The sequence below is a fragment of the Sorghum bicolor genome, chromosome 6, assembly GCF_000003195.3.
Source record: "Sorghum bicolor cultivar BTx623 chromosome 6, Sorghum_bicolor_NCBIv3, whole genome shotgun sequence".
NCBI classification, from domain to species: domain Eukaryota; kingdom Viridiplantae; phylum Streptophyta; class Magnoliopsida; order Poales; family Poaceae; genus Sorghum; species Sorghum bicolor.
The window spans coordinates 48,191,280-48,211,828 of NC_012875.2; the positions used below are offsets into that span (position 1 = coordinate 48,191,280).

A 20,549-nucleotide genomic window follows, 5' to 3' on the forward strand; every position below is an offset into this window, starting at 1 on the left:
ATGTTGTGGTTAAAAGGCTTATTGAAGGAGCTGCGAGTGTTGAGAAATGAGACCATGATGCTTCATTGTGACAATGTTGCTGCAATCAATATTGCAAATAATCCGGTCCAGTTCGATCGAACTAAGCATGTTGAGATTGATAGATTCTTCATCAAAGAAAAACTTGATAGTGGGGTTCTAAGGCTAGAGTATGTAAAATCACGTAGTCAACTAGCAGATTGTTTTACTAAGGGCTTAGGACCTAGTGAGAATGAGTTGAGTTGTAACAAGATGGGCATGCTAGATATCTTTAGCCCATCTTGAGGGGGAGTGTTGGTGTAAATATAAAGATGTAAGAGGACTACTATGTAAAAGTGAGAAGGAATGAATAGAGAAGAGGTGTGCTGTTGGCACACCCGAGAGTGAGTCTTCCCCAATTCCATCACCTTCCAACAAATAGAATCGATTGATTATTTCATCAATGTACCTGCAGTTGCAGGTGCCTGGAGAAGAAGAACATGCCCCAGATCCTTCTTAGCCTTTGTCTCAGCAACAAAAAATAAATCCCCATAAAAACCACAACCAACACGAATTAAAACCAAGCCAACACGAATTAAAACCAAGACCAAAAAGCAACGACAATGGAAAAAGAGACGATTTCGTACTCGCCCATGTTGCATCCTGGACAATGAGGGTTGCCGGCACTGCCTCTCCACCGGGCAGGGGGTGATTAGCGCAGGTGGAAGATTAGTGGGACAGCATCCCGGTGAGTCAGTTTTACTTTTACAGTGGAGAGGACAGAGAAGTCGATGCAAAATTTGGCATCATGGTTCATAACCTTGTTCGTTTGGCTAATAAGCCACGGCAGAAAGTATTGTTCGTTGATTTGTCGTGAGAGAAGAATTCAGCCTGAATCCCGCTTGAGCTTACCAGCTGAATTTATTAGTCATCCAGCGAACAAGCGAGTATCACACTACTTTTGCTCGTTTGTGATAGTAATTAAATAGATATATATCAGGCTGCAGCGCAGTATATACATCTATTTGTGCAACTGATGATCCCTGTCCAGTCGAACCTAGTCACCGTGGGACCGACTAGGACGATTATAATTGGACGACTGATGACAAGAATAAACTAAAGAACAAAGTTTCAAGTATTCTTTCTAAGGAAACTATGACATCCTTTAATTATCTACAATCATCTCTACTTGTGAAAACTGTCCTACTATACGATCAATGGGTGCTTCATCCATCCACCGAAGTAGCAAGAGAACTTTGATGTTGGCACCACAAAAGTAGCAACCAAACTATGGATGCTACTTAACTCGATCTGCAGGCTGATTATCTTTTCTGGAAATTTAGAACCTTGATAGAAGTCGCGTAGATGGCAAAGAAGAAAAGAGAGAAGCCAATGAGCACTGCAACTGTGACACCAGCCATCCCCTGTTGAAATCCCAAGGTTTCCTCCAGGAACTCCTGCACGGTCCCATCGAAACCAGGGCCGACTATCCTGGTTTGCACATCACCCAACTGCGATGTAATGATGCCTCGCAGGGTCCAGGCCACTGGACAGATGTAATAGAACCAGATCCACCAGCCAGGGATCCTCTGCATGATGAATGACAAAGTAAAACGTTTAGAAACAGATAAACATCAGTACTGAAACATTCTCTGGATTTATTGAAAACTGATGAAAAAGTCCGGTTACCCACACCTCTTCAAGATGAACAATGATTTCTTTGACTTTAAGAACTTTAAGAACAATTGGAAGAATAACAATGTAAGAGCAACTCCAACAGCTTTGCTATTCTTATTATGGAAGCCTTTTAGAACTTTTATAGTAGAAAAATATGCTCCAACAGATGTGCTATTTGGTTTTGTAAAATAGAAAATTTGCTATCCCTTAATTTTCGTTGGCCATATATAGCCAACCACTGGCACTAGCTATCTGATAGCAAGGCTGTTGTAAATCTCTTCTTTTTTAAGAAGTTATCTATTTTATAAAATGACTAAACATTAGAATTTAACTACTCATTTTAGCCAAGCTCTTGGAGATGCTCTAATACTATATCTTTTGGCAATTCAGTAACTTACGGATTGAGGGATGAGGAACCCAGATAGAAGATTCCACAAGGAGTAAAAAGCAGATGATACTACTGCTGCCACTTCTTGTGTTTGGGTCAAGCCTACCGCCACCATCCCATAGAACGTGAAATAGGTGAAAGTAAGGAATAGGAAAACAAGATACAAAAGCAATTTTCCTGTCGTAAAATAACAAGTTTATTAGAATACAGCAAACACACAAGAAGCAACATCATGTGTAGAAAAAGCATGGTGCCCATTAGTGATGAATGACTTACCTATGTCCCTCTCATAGTTGATCATGAAGTACGTGATGAGGCCAAATATCAATGCCTGAACTGCAATGTAAGGAACCTCTACAAGACCCTATTAATTTAAAGAAATATTAGAAACTGGGTTAGGAAAAACAGAAAAGGTTGCTGTGAGCTTGGCTAACCTGTGCTGCAGCATATGGGAACGATGAGTACATTCTAGCAGCACGTTCCCGGTAGTAGACAGTCCTCTCAGTAGATACCACAGGCTGCACGGATGAGGCATTATTTACACCAAGAAACAGGCATGCAGCGTAAAGAGATCCCATGACAAGCATCAAATCTTCTGTTGTGTCTCTGCATAGTTACATTGGTATTAGCCTATGAACCATGTGCTCTAAACTGAATGTGTAAATTATCCTAGGTACATTTCGAGCAGGGAGTAAATATTTTTATCCCATAGTCATTAAAACCAATTCCTAAGTCAAATTATTTATGAACATAGAGACAAGTATGGATATTAAATACAGGATCCTAGAGTTCAACATTCCAACCCCTAGTTGTTTGTTGAGTTGTTTCCATTTCACGGTTGTAAGTTTTTTGGGCCTAGTTTTCCCTAAAAAAACTAAGCCGATTTCTCTGTTTTTCTATAAAAAATTATGGCAAAACTTTTATCATCCTTTATAAGCAAAAGAACATTCCCAACCTCCATTGGAATTACTAATAAAAGAATAAGATAACATGGACAACACTATGGGATGAAAGATCATTTGCCACATCACTTGGGTCATGAATATTACTAGGGATATGAATAAGGTGAAGTTTCGATGCTTGTTGTATGACCGATGCCTTTTTCATGGGTTATTATTGTTTATTATTCTAGTCCTTTGAAGGCAACACATCGTAAACAACAAATTTATACTTCAACAAAAATGAAAATAACATGCTTCGCTAGCTATGAACCAATGAAATTAATGTATATTCATTTTAAGTGTGAATTAAAAAACCAAAAACAAATGTAATATGACTAAGAGATAGAATTACCTTTTCGTCCCCACATTCCAAAATATTGATCCGAATATGATAGCTGCAATTGCCGTGAAAAATAACCGCACAACATTGTACTCTGGACTTCTCCAGTAAACAAGTCTTTGCTTGCGCAAGCAAGCTCTGAACTGAGTAAGAAAGTTCTGTGAAAACTCTGATGAGAATTTCAAAGGTTCCGTGCCAATAGCTGGAATACTTGATTCTTCAATTAACTCTTCCACTTTCCTAAATTATTGTGAACAAGTTCGTTAAAAAAATGACTCAAAAGTTGCATAAAGTTGGTGTCCTTACAAAAGAAAATTGAAACAAAATTACGTAGGCCAAGAAAACCACAACAATAACACTTCTTTATGTTCAATAGAAATCACCTGAACTGATCGGAGTTTTTGTACACCACTGCAAAATCTAAACCAAGATTCTCTTCACATGCTTGTGTGGTGACTTCAAGCATCCAGGTTGCTGGATTGTAGCCTTCAGTGATATGATTAACACCAGTAATGGACTGTTTTGAGAATATTAACAAAATGTATAGTTGTTAAGAATAGAGTGTTGGTGTAAGCACGTTTAGAGATCAAGATTTTTTAGGATGCATATTTCATCACTTCATAGGTATTTTTAGTACAGTGAAAGATGAATGTCAATATAATTGGCATACTTTTTAAGCAAACCGAACCTTATAAGAACTAATTCAGTTGTTAAAATCTTTTATAAAGTATAGAGATAAAAAGAGTAACCTGAAAGTAATCAATCATATCAATTGAATTGACACCTAGAGAACCACCATATATAACGTGACCTCCACGTTTCAGAAGGAGGAGCTGAAATTAGGAGAATAGTCAACAAAGGGAACAAAATGGTGGGCAACTAAGACAAATAAAAAAAAAGCATACCAACCTCATCAAAAGCTTCAAAGATGTCAATGCTGGGCTGGTGTATAGTGCAAACAACAGTTCTTCCAGTATCAACAGTATTTCTAATAGTCCGCATCACAATGGCAGCTGCTCGAGCATCCAAACCAGAAGTAGGTTCATCCAAAAAAATAATTGAAGGATTTGCAACTAGTTCAACAGCTATTGTAAGGCGCTTCCTTTGCTCTGTTGACAATCCAGTAGAACCCTGCTTCCCTACTAATGCGTGTCTCAGTTGATCAAGCTCTACCAAAGCCATAACTTCCTCAACAAATTCCTGCAAGATAGTTTAAAGTGTGCATAATCTCAAATAACTAATTGCACCCTAGATTAAAAAGGAGTTAGTAAAAGTCATACGTGTCTTGTTTTTGTACTTGTATCTTTCGGAAGTCGTAAGATTGATGAAAACCACAATGACTCTTCAACAGTTACTTGTGGCGAGTGTATATCATTTTGCTCAACGTAACCAGCTATCCTAGCAAAGGTTCGTTGTTCTTTCTTATGGCCAGAAATCTTGATATCACCTTCAATATAACCGCCTGTTTTTCTACCAGCTAAAACGTCAAGAAGGGTTGTCTTTCCAGCACCACTTGAGCCAACCAGTGCTGTTAAGACACGTGGCCTAAATACTCCACTTACTTCACATAGCAACTGTAGTCTTTTCTCAGGTGCACCTCTTGCTTTCATTTTCTATATGCATGTAGAAACCATCTTAGCTGGTGATCAACTATAAAAAATATAAATAAAAAGTTTTAGAAGAACCTTTGGCATATCAACAAAATAGTTAATGTTATGAAACGTCATTGTTAGAGGTTGAAATGGTAATATCATTCCCTTCTTGAGTTCGCCTTCAATCTGCGCTTTGACTTCATAATTTCTGCAATTACTTTCTGCGATCCAAGAATAATATAACTTTTTTAATCAAGTACAATATTTTATCCTCACGTTGAGAAGAAAATTTTAGCTTGGCAAAAAATGCACACTATAACTAATTAAGGTAGAAAAATCAATAGATAATAGAAACATAACTATTAGAATTTATTTACTTCTTAAATAATTATTTTCCACCACTCAAAGATATAGGTATGTTTTATTTTGACCCAACTGTCAAAGTTAATCTTTGGCCCTTATTTCTCATATAATATACAAAATTATATAGGTACAAAGTCCATATGTGTATGAGCCCTTGAAATATCAATCAGTTAATCAGTTTACAAATGTTCTTGTATTTTATTTAATTGCTACTGATACACACACACACACACACAATGTTGGACTTGTATAAATTAAAATAGACCTTGTTTTAATGGGGGGGTAATATTGAACTTCATATGCTTATAATGTTCAACAAGAATAAGCAAAACAATACATATCTTGAAAGATGTTAGAACATACACAATGAAAATCATACATATCTTTTTTAAACACATTATGCGAAAAATGTTATAGTAAATACTGGAATCATGATTGTTAAGAAAATAAAAATCACCTGCAATTGCATGTCCTTCTGATACACTATCGGTCAGTGCATCCTTTGTTTCTTCAGAATTGGATGGAATAATTGCTTGGGCTTTCCGTAGAGCTTCAAAAACAATTACAATTTAGTTTTAAGAAGTCAAAAAGCAGCTTACTGAAGACGGATTTAGAATTATAATTGCATTTCCACACTTACGGTTAAGGAATGCCAAAGCAAGAGTAAACAAAGTATTGAACAAGACAGCATAAGCCAATAAAGCACAAACTCCAATCCAGTACCAGTAATCTTGGGTAGGGAGACTGTGTGAAGTAAGAACATTGGATCCAACAGGATTGTTGCCAGCACCAAATACCTATAATGATACATGTCAAAATAAATTTTATCGAACAATGATGTCAAATGATTCTTATAGTAAAAGAGAACGATGTAATAGATATGCATGCTTTTAAACCAAATTATGTTTGACCCCACAATAACAAATTTAATCTATATGTAATTTCAAACATTCAGTCCTGAAAACATATGGCGTGAGATCAATGGAATATCTATCTAAATCATATATATGGAATTTGTGGAAAGAACAAAACCATAGTTTTTTTAGAACGAGCACGTAACAACGTAGCAGGTAACGGAAAAGTCAAAGGAGTGTTTAGTTCAATTTAGAAAGGCTTCCCAACCAGGCAACCACACATTTAGTTCTATGTTGTATTGTGAGGCTTTGTGAGGTAGTTTGTGCTTTGTCACAGGGTGTGGTGGTCTGGATGCTGTTGAGACAGCGCTGGTGTTTTTTCTTGTAAATAAAACTCTATCTTATTTCCTCATTACGTTCAAAAAAAATCCAAGGATTCAATTTTGTTTTGTAACCCTTCTTAGATGCACTTCGAAAAGTAAAAATAAGGAGAAAGAAAAGGTGATTCCTACTAGTAAACAGAGATAGTGAGAAATAACAATTCCTGCTAGTATACAGACCTTTGACCATCTCGATGCTGAGAATTCGTTAACTGAAATAGCACGTTGTCCATACATCAAGGGGGAAAGCCAATAAGCCCACTGCCACCATGGTTTTATAGCCTCTATTATGCAGCATAGAAGTAACAAAGTCACAATATGTTGCACCAAAAGTAAGAGTCATTCTTATCTAGATCATTAGAGAGAGAAAACAGCTAACTCTTCTGAGATGTCTACCACAATTCAATATACCACAGGACATAAATATATGAACACTCACCTTTAGGGATAAGAAACCCTCCTAAAAGAAAAATTGCCAGTAAGGCAGCTGATCCAAAAGTATTAGCAATAGTCATGTCTCGTGCTATAGCCCCCATCATCCGGAAAAGGCCCAAAGCCATTTGATGGACAGAGAACAACAATAGCATAAAGCGAAAGAACCTGCACATAGTTTGAATTATTCTGACATGTCCAAGTACAAAAGTAATGACACTACCTCTAGATGGGCTAGTAAGGTACTTGTTGGTACCTATCAGCAGTTGGTGCAAAGCCTACTGTGTAGTAAACAACACATGACCACACTGCAGCCTCAATAAGAGAATATGGAATTCTTAATATCCAGTTGGGGATTGAGAAAGCCCATGCAGGATGAAAGAAATTGTCTCTCTGCTTATAAAACACTGGAAGTCGTGAAATAGTAATGGGCAATTCTGTAAAACCATTGAACAGCATATGTACAAGCCCATAGAACAGACAAGAGAGATAAAGATTGCCATTTTGCTCATCAATAGGGTGCAACCTTGTGCGAAGAAAGATCGTGCAAGTGATTACCCCAACAAAAGCAACCTGCACAAAATTATGCCATTATTTTCAAATGCATGTGAGGAAGCTCTTTAATAAATTGTAGAATGGGGCATACAAAGAAAGTATTAGTTAGATGGTAATTAAACAAAAAGTAAATCCCTATATTCTTCTGTTTTCAAATTTTATTTTAGATGCATGTAGAATTATGGCAATAATTTGGAACAAAATAATGTTAGAATGTAAATAAATGACAATGTAGCACAGAACATTCTTGTAGTTTTGCCTTTAAAGAATAGTACCTCCTAAAAACATATTAGGTTGACCATGGATGCAAACTAGGGCACATTTTCTTCCACGACTCAAAAGGAATGGAGAGATGTAGTCTTGGACATACATAACATTTAAAATGCTATAACATAAGGTCACAAAATCTGTGCATAAACCTTCTTTTCAGAATATATGTTGTGTGTGTGTGTGTGTGTGCGCGCGCGTGCGTGGGTGTCTTTGTTGAGCTTTAAATAATTTTCATTTCGACTACTCACATGGTAAAAACAGTTATCATCTATGCATCGATTCTGTATTATCAAGTATTCAAGTGCTCATAATGTAACCTTCATCCATCTACTATCATGGAAAATAAAGAGATGGATCATATAACCTTGTGTTGCCTTGAGATTGAGAGACTTGGAACAACAAAAAGGACATTTACCGTTAGGGCATGTTTTGTTTCATAGACAATACATTGTTATTTAACTGAAAATACAAAGTTAAATAAACTTTATACACACTGATACTAGATATGGCTCATGTCAACTACAAGTTCATTTCAAATAAATTATCACAGCTGAAGTAAAGAGAAACATAAACATACTTGGCATGTCCTGAAAATGTAGAGGAAACGGTTGCGACTTATTAAAACAAGCTCCCTGTAAAAGCATGCTCTAACAAGGCTAAGTTTTGACACTGCAAACTTTGATCTGGCAAGCACCTTCAGAGATTTTGTGCCATCATAAGAGTTGCTTAAAATAGAATCCAGAGATCTGCCATAGTCGGATTGTTTAAATGCAGAAGCCATTGTCGATGCGGAAATAAAAGAATAAGGTTTTGACTTGTCAGACCAGTACTGAGCTTGGTCTTTCCTTGATGTCACCTGATACAACAAAGTTACTTAAGTAGATTCTAGCATGCTCCAAATTTTATGTTGGAATTAGCAGTCACCATACAATACCTCTTGGAGAAAATCCGCAATTCCCTTACGAGGCGGCAGTGAAAATCCTAGCGAATTGAAATAGTTCACAACACGCACAGTGGGGCCTTGATAAATGATTTGTCCTTCTGAGAGAAGAATTAGATCATCAAAAAGATCAAATGTCTCTGGTGCAGGTTGAAGAAGTGACATCAGCACAGTAGCCTCCATCTCATGAACAAAGTTCCTCATGCATTTAACTATTTGATAAGTAGTTGAGCTGTCAAGACCAGTAGATATTTCATCCATGAGAAGGGTTTTTCTTGGTCCAACAACCATTTCACCTGCAAAAGTACATCATTTGTTACAGATCTGCCACTAAAGAATATCAAAATGTATTTTGATCAGTTTCTTACAGAAGCCATTAAAGTTGTCACTTAGTTATGGGCATTTGTAATATGACTCTTCTCACCTTATGTGGTGTTTTAGTGGGAGGGATGAAATAGATTGGGGCTGGCAAATAAGCCTAAGATCATGGCAACTGGCCGGGTTAACTTACCTAAAGCTAAATAGTGTGTCAGATGATTGGAAATGTGGATTCTCCATGCATATAGAAGGCAACAAGTGTATTTTGAGATTAATTAACAGGTTTATGTAGTATGTTAGGTTCAGAATATCTTTTTCGTCCAATTCATTCCCTAGATTGTTTGGTCAGGAAGGCAAGATCTATTTAATAGGCCTCTTCTCTTCAACTCCATCTCTAATCTACAAACCCATAAAAAGCATGAACTGAGGTTCAGTGCAAAACCACTAAGAACTAGCTCATGGAACAAAAAAGTTGTGGGAATGTAAGACAAAATATTAAATTTGCAATCCTACAAACCTGTTGTGACTCGTTTCTTCTGTCCACCAGAGACACCTCTTTCCATATCAGTACCAACAGCAGTATCAGCACATAGATCTAGTCCAAGCACTCTAAGAACATAGTCTGTAACAAGATTGTGTTTCTGTCCTACAACTGATGCTGTCTGGTCATACAGAACAAAACATTATGTAGATAAACAAAATGAAATATGAGAAGTTTATATGTGAATAAGATAAGAACCTTCATAAAGGCATCTATTTCTGGATTTGGTCTTATTCCTCTCTTCCCTTCAAGATCGCATAGCTCCTTCAAGCACTCTACACATATCATCATTTTGTGTAAGTTAGATACTTTTTTGAACTACATCTAAGCCATTACATGATAACAAAACAGAGAAGTTTAAAGAAATTGTTCATTGTGCTCCTATTAGAAGCATCGATATAGCTTTTAACAAAAAACACAATAGATACATATGTACTACCGTAAAAGATCTCAAAAATAAAAGCTGAGATCTTCAAACTTGATGACAAAAGTATATAGTACCACTAGATTCTGCAATCTTAAGGGCATATTTCACCATCAGTGATACTTGGGATAAGGAAAGGTCAAAATATCTGCATGTAGATTGTTAGATTAGATACTTGATGTAAGATGCATGAACCTCACCAAATCTGCAATTCACCATGTCATGAAATAAAACGAAAACAAAAACTGAATTATCTTTGTTGGCTACTGCTTAGTTTCGTTTAATTTCTGGAAAAAGGTTAATTCTATTACACAAGCTAGATTATGCTTTGACACACTCATGCAGGTTGTAATAAACTAGCCACAGCCAATTGTTTTATAGAAGTAGAAATGCATAGATAATAATAGAAGTGACAAAATCATTCAAATGTGAATTAGTAATAAAGTAATTAAGTGCCTTGAAAAGTCTAGATGCAAGTTTATTCGTACCCTTGGCTATGTGTCCTTGGGTAATCATAACAGAACTAAACGAAGTATTTGCAAAGCACAAGAAAGGGAGCCTTACCTTGCCAGTTTTCGCTTGCACCCTGGCATTGTGCAGAAAAATCTAATGTTTCCCTCACTGTCAGTTCTCCAATATGGTTGTCTGTCTGACTGATATAAGCAGAAGTTCTTTGTACACAAAATTCAGTAAGTGGAGTTCCATTGTAGGTCACTTCTCCACTTTTCTGTCAGAATATGAGAAGGTAAATGAAATGACAAGAATGATACAGATCATAATAATGGCATAGATTAGTCAACTGGTTTGATTGTGTGAGGGAATAAAAACCCTCCCCAGCCGGCCAGCCCCCCAGAAAATTAAAACAATTCACACAAACAGAGAGAAGATGTCAAGGTCACCTTTAGCTGAGGATCCAGTTTACCAGCAAGGGCCAACAAGAGCGTTGATTTCCCAGATGATGGTGGCCCCAGCAACAGTGTCATTCTTTCACCACACAAAACAATACAAGAAAACAACATCAGCAGTTACCTATTTACAAAACTTCATAAATGAGTGCATGCAATCCTTGACACAACAGAATTCTGAAATAAATTATTTTATTGGTAAACAAAAAACGAGCTAAAAGTTTCTAGTGTAGTACTACATTAAGGTTATTATTGCAACAGAAAAAAAACAAAATGTTGGCATTAAAAGTGGAAGAGAGATAACCACATGCATGATCAAGATGAGTTGCACTAAATACCAGTATGGCAGATCGGGACTCGTGCTTTTTTATATTTGTATATGTATATAGAGATGAGAATACAGAGCAGGGATACATATAGGGGATGACTTATCAAGTGTCAGCACACACTGCACAATAGGCATCATGCAAATATACTAACTTTTGACTTTTGTGCCTACATATGTGTTTGCATTCATATAGAGCCCTGCAGTAAGAAGTACTCCTATTGTTTCTCACCTCCCAGGTTTTAGAACTCCACTAACATCATCCAGAATAGTGAGCTTGGTCTTCTTAGGATGTAAAAGATGGCAACAAATTAGAAGCCTCTGCACGAAGATAGAAGGTACACAGTTGTCAATAGGTCGCGCAGGTGTAATAAGATCAAAAAAATGGCACACAATTGTCATGTAAATTATGGTATGTATATAGTCATAAATGAAAATGCTACAAGCTATAGCTAAGCTAGAGCATATATATTTTACCAGCGTATGGAAATTTTTTTGAACTAGAAGCGTATGGAATTGTTGATGCCTGCAACGTAACTGCAGTTGCATGCCTCATCAAGGTACGTATGATCAACTCATCGCCAACTAACTAATAACTATGGGTATGTCAAACTTATGAGTTGCATCTGGTAGCCGTAACTGCACGTGACAAGATTTAAGAACCCATAGCGTTCAAAAAGGAAACTCTAGCAACAACGCATTATAAGGCTACTAGCTAGTTCTGAGGCTGAGCTAAATTAAAAAGTCCTGACGTGCACAGTTTAATCACATGCTGACATGAAGCAGCAGCAGCAGTCGCCATCCCGAGCAAGCAAATGATGCATGAGATCCGCGCTTTGCCCTACCCAACACGTAATTATTCAAACCGCAAAAACCAACCATATGTGCATGCATACCTCGGCAATGTCATGGACGTAGTTGAGGAGCGTCGGCAACGCCCGGCGGCCGTAGTGGACCTCCGTGGACACCGTCAGGTTGCGGAACCTCACCTCCACCCGTGGCACGTCCAATCCCGCCCTTCACGATCGAGATAAAAACCAAACAGTTGGAGAATCGGCATTTAGTAGAGCACGTCGTAAGCAAAATCATCTCATTAATTAGAAATCGATCAATCTGTTTATAGTATAGATGAGAAAAATTTTAAGTGTAGATCGAATCGGGAATTGAAGCACGCAGCAGCTAGCAGCATGCATTTACTTACGCGTCAAAGCGGGCTCTGATGCCGTGGAGGAGTTTGGCGTTATCGGAGTCGGCGGTGGCCAACGCCCTCTGGAGCACGCGCTGGACGCCATGCCGGTCGAGCCTCCGCACGTCCACGACCTCGCCGCCGCCGGCGGCCTTCTTTTTCTCTGCACTGCACTCTCCGCCGCCGCCGCCGGTGGTGCTGCCACTGCTGCCAGGGTCGGGCACGACGATGGCGAGGTTGCGCCGCTGAGGGGAGGCGACGCGCTCGATGGTCGCCCAGAGCTGGTCCGCCGCGGCCTCGCCATCGTCGTCCTCCCCGTTGTCGACGTCCACCGCCACGTGGTGAGGTTGGACGGCGCCGCCGCTCGCCATCGCCGGCCTCTGCCGCCGCCGCCGCCGCCGCGATCTGATCTGGAAGTGCAGCAGTACCAAGTCTCTACGACTGTCTGTCTAGGTTGGTGCAGGAACTAATAAAAAGATGAAAACAAGAGGCACACGGTTCTAGTCGAGAGTATATATATATGAGATGAGAGTTGGAGGCGGCAATGGGATCGGATCGGGGGCGCGTCTTCGGGACGTGAAAGGTGTGGACGACGAGCACGGTGACACGGGCCCTTTGCCGGTCGTGAGAAAGTAACCAATTCCACAACTAACACTCCGATGTGTTGGCGGTGGAGACGCGAGGTCGCCGCTGCCTCGCATGCAAGGCTAGCTTGGTCCACCACCACCACCACCACAGAGACGAGGAGGCGGCCGCGGCGGCTCTTGGGACTTGCAATGGGACACAGCTACGTGCTACGCGCCCGAGATCAAGGGCGGCAGGAGGGGCGGCGACCATGCATGGCGCAGTGATCAATGCTTGCCGCCCGATCTTCAACAGTCCGCGCCCGCGCGCGTGCCACCAAAAGCACACGATCGAGGGTCCGTTTGGTTTAGCGTGGAACGTTTTTTACGTTTTTCTTTTCAAAAAAAAAATAATTGCGATATGTTTAGTTAAAACAAAGGGTGAAAACGTTTTCTTCGTGGCAACAATTACAGGGTTGATATCCTCACCGATTTGACGACATAGAGAATTTTATTTTTGGACGGCAATATCAAGGTGGAGATGGTGTCAGCGCTATGGAATAATTTTCTCTGGTTTCTTCTCCATTTTAGGCCTTGTTCAGTTTCCAAAATTTTTTGTTTTTAGGTACTATAGCACTTCCAAAAACTAATTGGACTAACTAAGCTCAAAAGATTCATCTTGTGATTTACAGGCAAACTGTGCAATTAGTTTTTGTTTTCATCTATATTTAATACTCCATGCATGTGACGTAAGATTCGATGTGATGGAGAATTTTGAAATTTTTTGGAAACTAAACAAGGCCTTATTGTGGTTAGATATGGCCATAATGAAAGACTAGGAAGAATAAGTTTCACATCGGACTTACTCATTTTTCGGTGGCAGAAAGAAGAAGGAAGAAGACACAGAAAAAAGAAGTTTCTTAACTCCGCCTACATGAACATATGTTCTCAGGCCTTTTGCCGAGTGTTTGCATATGCGGTTATCCATACTGCAGAGCGTCGTACAAATTTAATTTTGAGATCCGGAGCTATTCATAACATGTGAACAATTTAGATAAATAAAAGAAATCTTTTTCTGGAAGTGCTTATAACGTGTTCATGCACTCAGTTATTATTTAATATAATTCTTCTTTCATCTCAAAGAAAACATACTCACTCTCTTTATCTCCCTTTAAATAGTTGTACATAAAACGTCTCTCTATTTTCACGCATTTGAAGAAGTATATACAAAGTTAAAAACCAAAAGCAGGAGTCAAGATGCTGTGAAAATTATACTACGCAAAAGAAGCTCTGGTTTTACTTATTTGGTTGCCGTTCTACTTTTTGGTAGCAAAAGCACTTTCTAAAAGCCAAACCGAACAGTCTTAACCTTAAGTACCCGAAATCCATGGAATCCGCTCTCTCTCACACACAATCTTCTTCCTTCCTCCTATCAACATATGTCGCAACGCACCGCCACCATCCCTTGCCCCAACCATGGCTCTCCAATCTGGGTGTTGTTTAGATTCGAAAAGTTTTTGGATTTTGACAATGTAGTACTTTTATTTTTATTTAACAAATATTGTTCAATCATTGAGTAACTAGATTTAAAAGATTTGGCTCACGATTTACAGACAAACTGTGCAATTAGTTTTTGTTTTCATCTAAATCTAATACTCTATACATATGCCGCAAGATTTGATATAACGGAGAATCTTGAAAAGTTTTTGGTTTTTTTTAAGCTTCGGGCCTTGCCGCCTCTCCCGGCCCTGGCGACACACACACTAGTTCGAGGACGCTTGTCAGAGTTCGTGTCGGAGTCCAGTAGTCCACACATAGCTCCCACCATCAAGTTCGAGGCTGCCCGACAAGGAACGGACCCGCTAGTTTGGGTCCGCCTGGAGTCTCACCACCGCAAAAACCCATGCCACCCGACGGCAACGATCACCTCATGCAAAATGACCGGGCATCCAACAAAAGAAAGAGAGAGGCCAAACAGAGGCCAACGCCATCGCCAGGGGACAGCGCAATCTGCCCAGCTCTGTGGGTACCACAAGGGACAACATTTTTTTTAAGGAATCAGGAGGAGCTAGTGGCTCCAACTGTATATTAAAAAAACCAACAAGTTTACAGAAGAGCAGGTTAAAAGAAAAAGAAAACAAATGGAAAACCTAAAGCAGTAGGCCTCCAAGAGGGACAGAGAGGATCAGGGTACATCAAAAGAAAGAAAGAAAGCCAGTGTTACAAATTTGCATTGATCCATGATTCTACAAGGATATGAGACGATCTCCAGAAGAGAAACTCCAACAGTTTGCTAAAACTCACTTGGCAAATCTATAGTTTTGCCAAGTCTCAAAACCAAATGCCAAGTGAAAAAAGAGGCATTCTCCAACAGTTTGCTATTTGGGCTTGGCAAAAGAACTTGACATCCTAGAATTTTTGCCAAAATCACAAAATTGAGCCTCCAACAAATTGGCAAAAGTAGTTGGCAAATTGGGATACATGTAATGCCAAGCGATGGAGGACTTGGCATATTTGCCAAGTGAAGGGGGAATTTTGCCAAGCTCATAAAATTGCCAAGTAGTTTTGCCAACTTGTTGGAGACTATTTTTTGTGGTTTTGGCAAAAATCCTAGAATGCCAAGTACTTTTAGCAAACTATTAGAGTTGCTCTTAGATGTTGTCCCTTGTAACATAACCATCTCAACTTCAATTCCAAATGGGAAAGTTTTTAGATTTGAAAATTATTCGATGCAGCACCCATCTTTCCTTTAGAAGATAAATTATTTGGAATTGAAGTTGAGATGGTTATGTTACAAGGGACAACATCTAAGGAGTATATTCTCTTCTAGAGATCGTCTCATATCCTATTTTCAGAACCAATAACATTGGGATGAATTGCAATATCCCATCTCGTCCTAGTCTCACCCCCAACTAAACATAGCTTACAACAGACTCCTCAGCAGTGGTTGGCCTCTCACGGTATAGTAAAGATGAGGACTTCAAGACAAAACCCACACTATCATCCAAGAAATTTGATTTTGAGATGTCAGTGGAAAACACAAAGTAAAGTAATAGTTTTATCAAGTTTAAAAATCTTGAAACACCTTTAGTGAATAGTTTAAAATTTTGAATAGAGAAATACTATATTTTAAGCCAAATTAAATAAACATACGCTCTGTAAGGTCCTGTGCGGATCCAAGAACTAACAAATAGTTGACTATTTTTTAGTAGAAAGTCTATTACGTGACCCGTCGTGTGCGCGATAGGTACACTCGCGCCCGCGCTCGACGGAGGGAGGCCGCTAGCGCCCGTGATGGAGGGTGGCTCGCCGGAGAGAAGGATGTTGTGCTCGCCTCCTCCTCTTGGTCCACCTTGCACACGTGCCTACTCCCACATGCGCCCTCACCTGCGTCGGCGAGTTCCTCCCTCCCTCCCCTCTAGCAACGGCGAGAGCGGGGTTCTAGCAGTGAGGTAGGCCTTCTCCTCCTACTCCTCCTACTAGATCTGAGCTCACTGGAGATGGAGACAACGGCAGCGGTGGCTAGGGTTCCGGCGAGCTCCTCCCTCCTCTCCTTCCCAACTCTAGCAGGTATAGAAGGGCCTGACCGGGGGAGGCAAGCAGGGCCCGCGGTGGGGAAGGAAGCAGGGCGGTTTAGGGGCCCTGCCAGTGCCCGCAGCAGCTAGGTCAGGGAGGGGTGGTGGGGGCGCCATGGCCAGAGCTTGGAGCTCACCAGCCACGGTGGATCTCTGGGGAGAGGGGGGGAGAAGGTGGCCACCTCCGGCGAGCCCTAGCACGGCGCAGCAGGGCCAAGTTCGGCTGAGAGATGCAAAATAGGACGAGCACGGGGTGGGAGGCAGAGACAACTGGCGTGGGGTGGGAGGCGGAGACAACTGTTCTTTGTCCATCCAAACAGGCCCTAAGTTGTTGATGTATTCATGCCACTCCATTGTTGCTTTTTATTGCTTAGAGCAATTTAGTTAGTTTGTTTTAGTGTATAGTTCACTTGTTGTATAGAGTAGATCTGAGTTATTTGAACACTATATGTGCCTATACATTACTTTGTGAATCTCATATCTATCCGACTGTCAGTCACTTGTGACTTGCGAGTAGTTGTAGGTCTTCATATACGCGCAGGGTAGCATGTGCATACATATTTATAACTTAAAAGTTTTTTTTGATCACTGCTTAGGCTCTATGGCCTTGTATTAACAGATGACTGCTCAGCCAAATCGCGAGCCGCCCATACGCTTACAAATTCAGGGAGGGGATCAGACCACACATGGAACTGACCCGGGTCCCAACTCTTGCCAATGCTAGCTAAATCATGAGCACATGAATTACAGGAACGTGGGATTTTACAAATGCTTGAACAAATAAAACTATCCTGAATCATCTCCCGGATGTCTTTGAAGAGACTCCCGCTGAAAGGTCCTTGTTTGGTTTTGGTAATTGAGTGACAACTTAGGTGGACTAATAGTGTTTATGTGAGATACACAGGAGATTAGTCCACATGTGATGATGTGATGATGGAGGAGCTCATTGCATATGAGACATGATATGGAGTCATGTGACCAAGGTGGAGAAGATCAAGATGAGGCTTGGCTCGATGGACCGGTTGCAAGAGTGAAGGGCAAGTCGGAGGCTTTGAAGCGAGGGACCGCGTGTGACGGTGAAGCTTGAGCAAGACTTGGCGCCGATGGACCGAGGCAGCGGTGAAGAGCAAGTGAGGTCAAGATCGATGAACCAATACGGTCATGTGATGATATGAAGTGGATCATATCATTTGGTGATTGGTTGGTGCATGTGTTGCATCAACATTGGAGGAGATGGAATGGAAAGCGCAAGGCAAAGGTATAACCTAGGGCATTTCCATTTCACCGGTCATAGGTGTGTAGAGAAGTTTATGACCGGATTTAGGATAGATGGCCGTACTATCAAGAGGGGCAAACTTGTTTGCATATCGGTCATCTAGTGCCACTTGAGCGATCTAACTTTGCATACGTGTTAGGATCGAGTGGCGTGGCAAGTTTGAGAGGCTAACTCCTTTGGAAAAATGTTTGTGAAAATGCTAACACACTTGCACATGGTGGTGTACATTTGTTAGTGTTGGCATGTTTGCAAAGGAGGTGGAGTTCCTAGGGTTGAGAGGGGTGTGGGTTCCTCTCTCCCTCCCGCCGAGCTTGCTCGGCGGGATTCGGCGCTTTTGAGAAAATTAAGTGCATATTTTCTATTGCGCCGGTGGGAATTTTGGAGAAGTCGCGAGAGTGTTTCTCAGTAGGAAACACTCACCGGATGCTCTGTGTGGAGGCACCGGACGCTGGCCTTTAGCGTCCGGTGTGCTGTCGGGTGTAGCAGAGTGCACCGGACGCACCGGAGAGAGTCCGGTGCTCAGCGTCCGGTGTGCGGGCTGTTTGGCGACCCTCTCTGCGCATGAGTCCGGTGAGCACCGGACGCTCAGGGTGCGTTCGGTGGCTTGCGTCCGGTGACCTTGCGAGTTTGCGGAGTTCTCTGCGCACGAGTCCGGTGTGCACCGGACGCGTCCGGTGTGACGCAGTAGAGCGTCCGGTGGTGCTGTGCAGGCGCGCGTGCGCAGTAACCGTTGGCGGCAACGCTCGAGTTCAAACGGCTAGTGACACGTGGCGGTCAGCTGAGCACCGGACGCTGGGGGTTGAGCGTCCGGTGGCTCCCTGTGAGCGTCCGGTGCCCACGTGTTTTACCCAGTGAAGGGGCAACGGCTAGTTTAGCCCTTGGGGCTATAAATAGCAGTGGTGGCCGGCCTTGGCTGGTGTTGAGCACCCTTGGGACTTAGTGTCCATGCTTGGGGAGTGCTAGTGATGCCCCTAACTCACATATACTTGATAGTGATCATCCGATTGTGTGAGTGAGCGATTCTAGTGCGTTGCATTGAGAGATTGCATCGAGTGGCACTAGGTGTTCGTGTTGCAAGCCGGTGGTGCTTGTTACTCTTGGAGGTTGCCACCTCCTAGACGGCTTGGTGGCTTGTGACTCCGTCGAAGCACGCAAGGAGATTGGCGGTGCTCCGGAGAAGAGATTGTGAGGGGTACGGTGCTCACCCCGCGGGGATCGCGAAGAGCAACTCTATTGGATCGTACGTGTCATTGAGCTACCTCACTTGTGGGTAGGTTCTTGCGGTGTCCTAGTGGGGACGAGGTTCGTGTAACACCTCTTAGCCGCCGAACCACCAAGTGTTGGTCGACACAACGGGGACGTAGCTTGGTGGCAACCAAGTGAACCTCGGGAGAAAATCATCGTGTCAACATTGTTCTTCCCGTTGGTTTGCAAGTCCCTAACACAAGCTTGTATTTACATTCATATACTTGTGCTTGTGTAGTTGCTCTTGTAATTAGTTAGCTTGTGTAGCTTGCTAGTTACCTTCTTACTTGTGTAGCTAGAAGTAGTTTCTCTTGCGTGACTAATTTGGTTTGTGTAACCTTGTTAGTCACATTGCTTAGTTTGTGTAGCTAAGTAAGTTGCGCTCTCTAATTTGACATTAGTTGCCTTGTTATTGATTTTGCTGGTGAGCTTAGGAGCTTTGTGCTTTTGCTTACTAGTTGTGTAGGAGCTCTCCGGTTTGCAAAGTACTAGTGGCATAGATTTGTGTGACCTTGCTTCTAGAATTGGTTAGGTGAGATCTTGCTAAGGTAGCACCTTGTTTGCTTGTTTAGGATCTTTTACAAAGTGCTAGAGAACTTAGATAGAGGGATGTAGTCTTGGCTAGACCGATAGTTTTCATTCCGCATTTGTTTCGGTTAGCCGGCGCAATAAGTTTTAGAAAGGACTATTCACCCCCCCTCTAGTCCGCCATCTCGACCCTTCACCCGCCCACAGCAAGGTCACCCGATGATGAAGATAGTGCCTCCTTCAGTTGGCTGGAGTCAGTCTCAATGATGATTTATGAGATACCGAAGTATGCTGCTGCATCCAAAGCCTGCTTACATGCCCATGTTTCAGCCAATAGAGCATCATAGACCACCCCCAAGTTTCCTGCACCAGCCAACACAGTTGAGCCATCGTGGTCTCGGATTATGAAACCCCAGGCCCCCTTCCTAGACTCCGCCTGATAGGCACCGTCCACATTGATCTTCAGATAATTCAACGGAGGCACTGACCATTTCTGGATTTTGGGGGTCGCCGATGGGGAGGTATTGTCTTCATCTTTCAGTATATCTTGTGCCAATGATATCACTGCCCACACCGTCTCCTGGCTTGATGGCATTAGCTCTCCCGCGTTCACTTTGTTCCTCATGCTTAGGATTTTGATCCTAACGGTCAGGTCTCATTTATTTCGGCATTTTTTTTGCTTGGATGGCATTTGTTTTTTTTTTAAAAAAGTAAAATTTTACAATTTTTCCCTGACTTGCCGTGGCATAAAATTTATCCACGAACTTTTAATATACATTTTCTAAAATTAGTACCACAAAAATTGATTATCTATCCAAACAAATCAAGTCTATTGTACTTGCATCCACTCGATTTGGCATTTATATATACACCCCCGAGGTTCGCCGAGTGCCGGGATCTGGTATACACATACAAGAAGCTGATTTTCCAAACG

At 41.4% G+C, this 20,549-nt stretch overlaps 1 protein-coding gene across 2 annotated transcripts; it reads right to left on the bottom strand.

Moving 5' to 3' along the window:
• Positions 1,101-12,897, bottom strand: LOC8058678 (ABC transporter G family member 51). 2 transcript variants are annotated; one of them, XM_021462642.1, is made up of 24 exons: positions 12,444-12,897; positions 12,139-12,259; positions 11,475-11,563; positions 10,912-10,996; positions 10,577-10,739; positions 9,787-9,863; positions 9,565-9,709; positions 8,724-9,025; positions 8,367-8,645; positions 7,221-7,537; positions 6,972-7,132; positions 6,713-6,816; positions 5,939-6,095; positions 5,756-5,848; positions 5,029-5,156; positions 4,624-4,956; positions 4,253-4,543; positions 4,093-4,176; positions 3,727-3,860; positions 3,356-3,583; positions 2,497-2,668; positions 2,339-2,426; positions 2,073-2,239; positions 1,101-1,586 (listed from the first exon to the last, which is right to left on the bottom strand). In XM_021462642.1, the coding sequence occupies exons 1-24, from the start codon at positions 12,797-12,799 to the stop codon at positions 1,320-1,322; spliced, it is 4,341 nt and encodes a 1,446-aa protein (XP_021318317.1). In that variant the 5' UTR covers positions 12,800-12,897; the 3' UTR covers positions 1,101-1,319. The 2 variants fall into 2 exon arrangements, 1 of the variants encoding a protein (XP_021318317.1); XR_002453999.1 differs by lacking the exon at positions 1,101-1,586 and having other exon boundaries at positions 2,209-2,239; positions 2,497-2,580.

What these genes read in the sequence shown, in the direction of transcription:
- LOC8058678 (XM_021462642.1), bottom strand. Translation starts at nt 12,799, where the DNA reads ATGGCGAGCGGCGGCGCCGTCCAACCTCACCACGTGGCGGTGGACGTC. An exon ending in AAATAGATGCCTTTATGAAG is followed by an intron (nt 9,710 to 9,786) that starts GTTCTTATCTTA and finishes CTGTATGACCAG; the next exon opens with ACAGCATCAGTTGTAGGACA. An exon ending in CAAGTACAAAAACAAGACAC is followed by an intron (nt 4,544 to 4,623) that starts GTATGACTTTTA and finishes ACTATCTTGCAG; the next exon opens with GAATTTGTTGAGGAAGTTAT.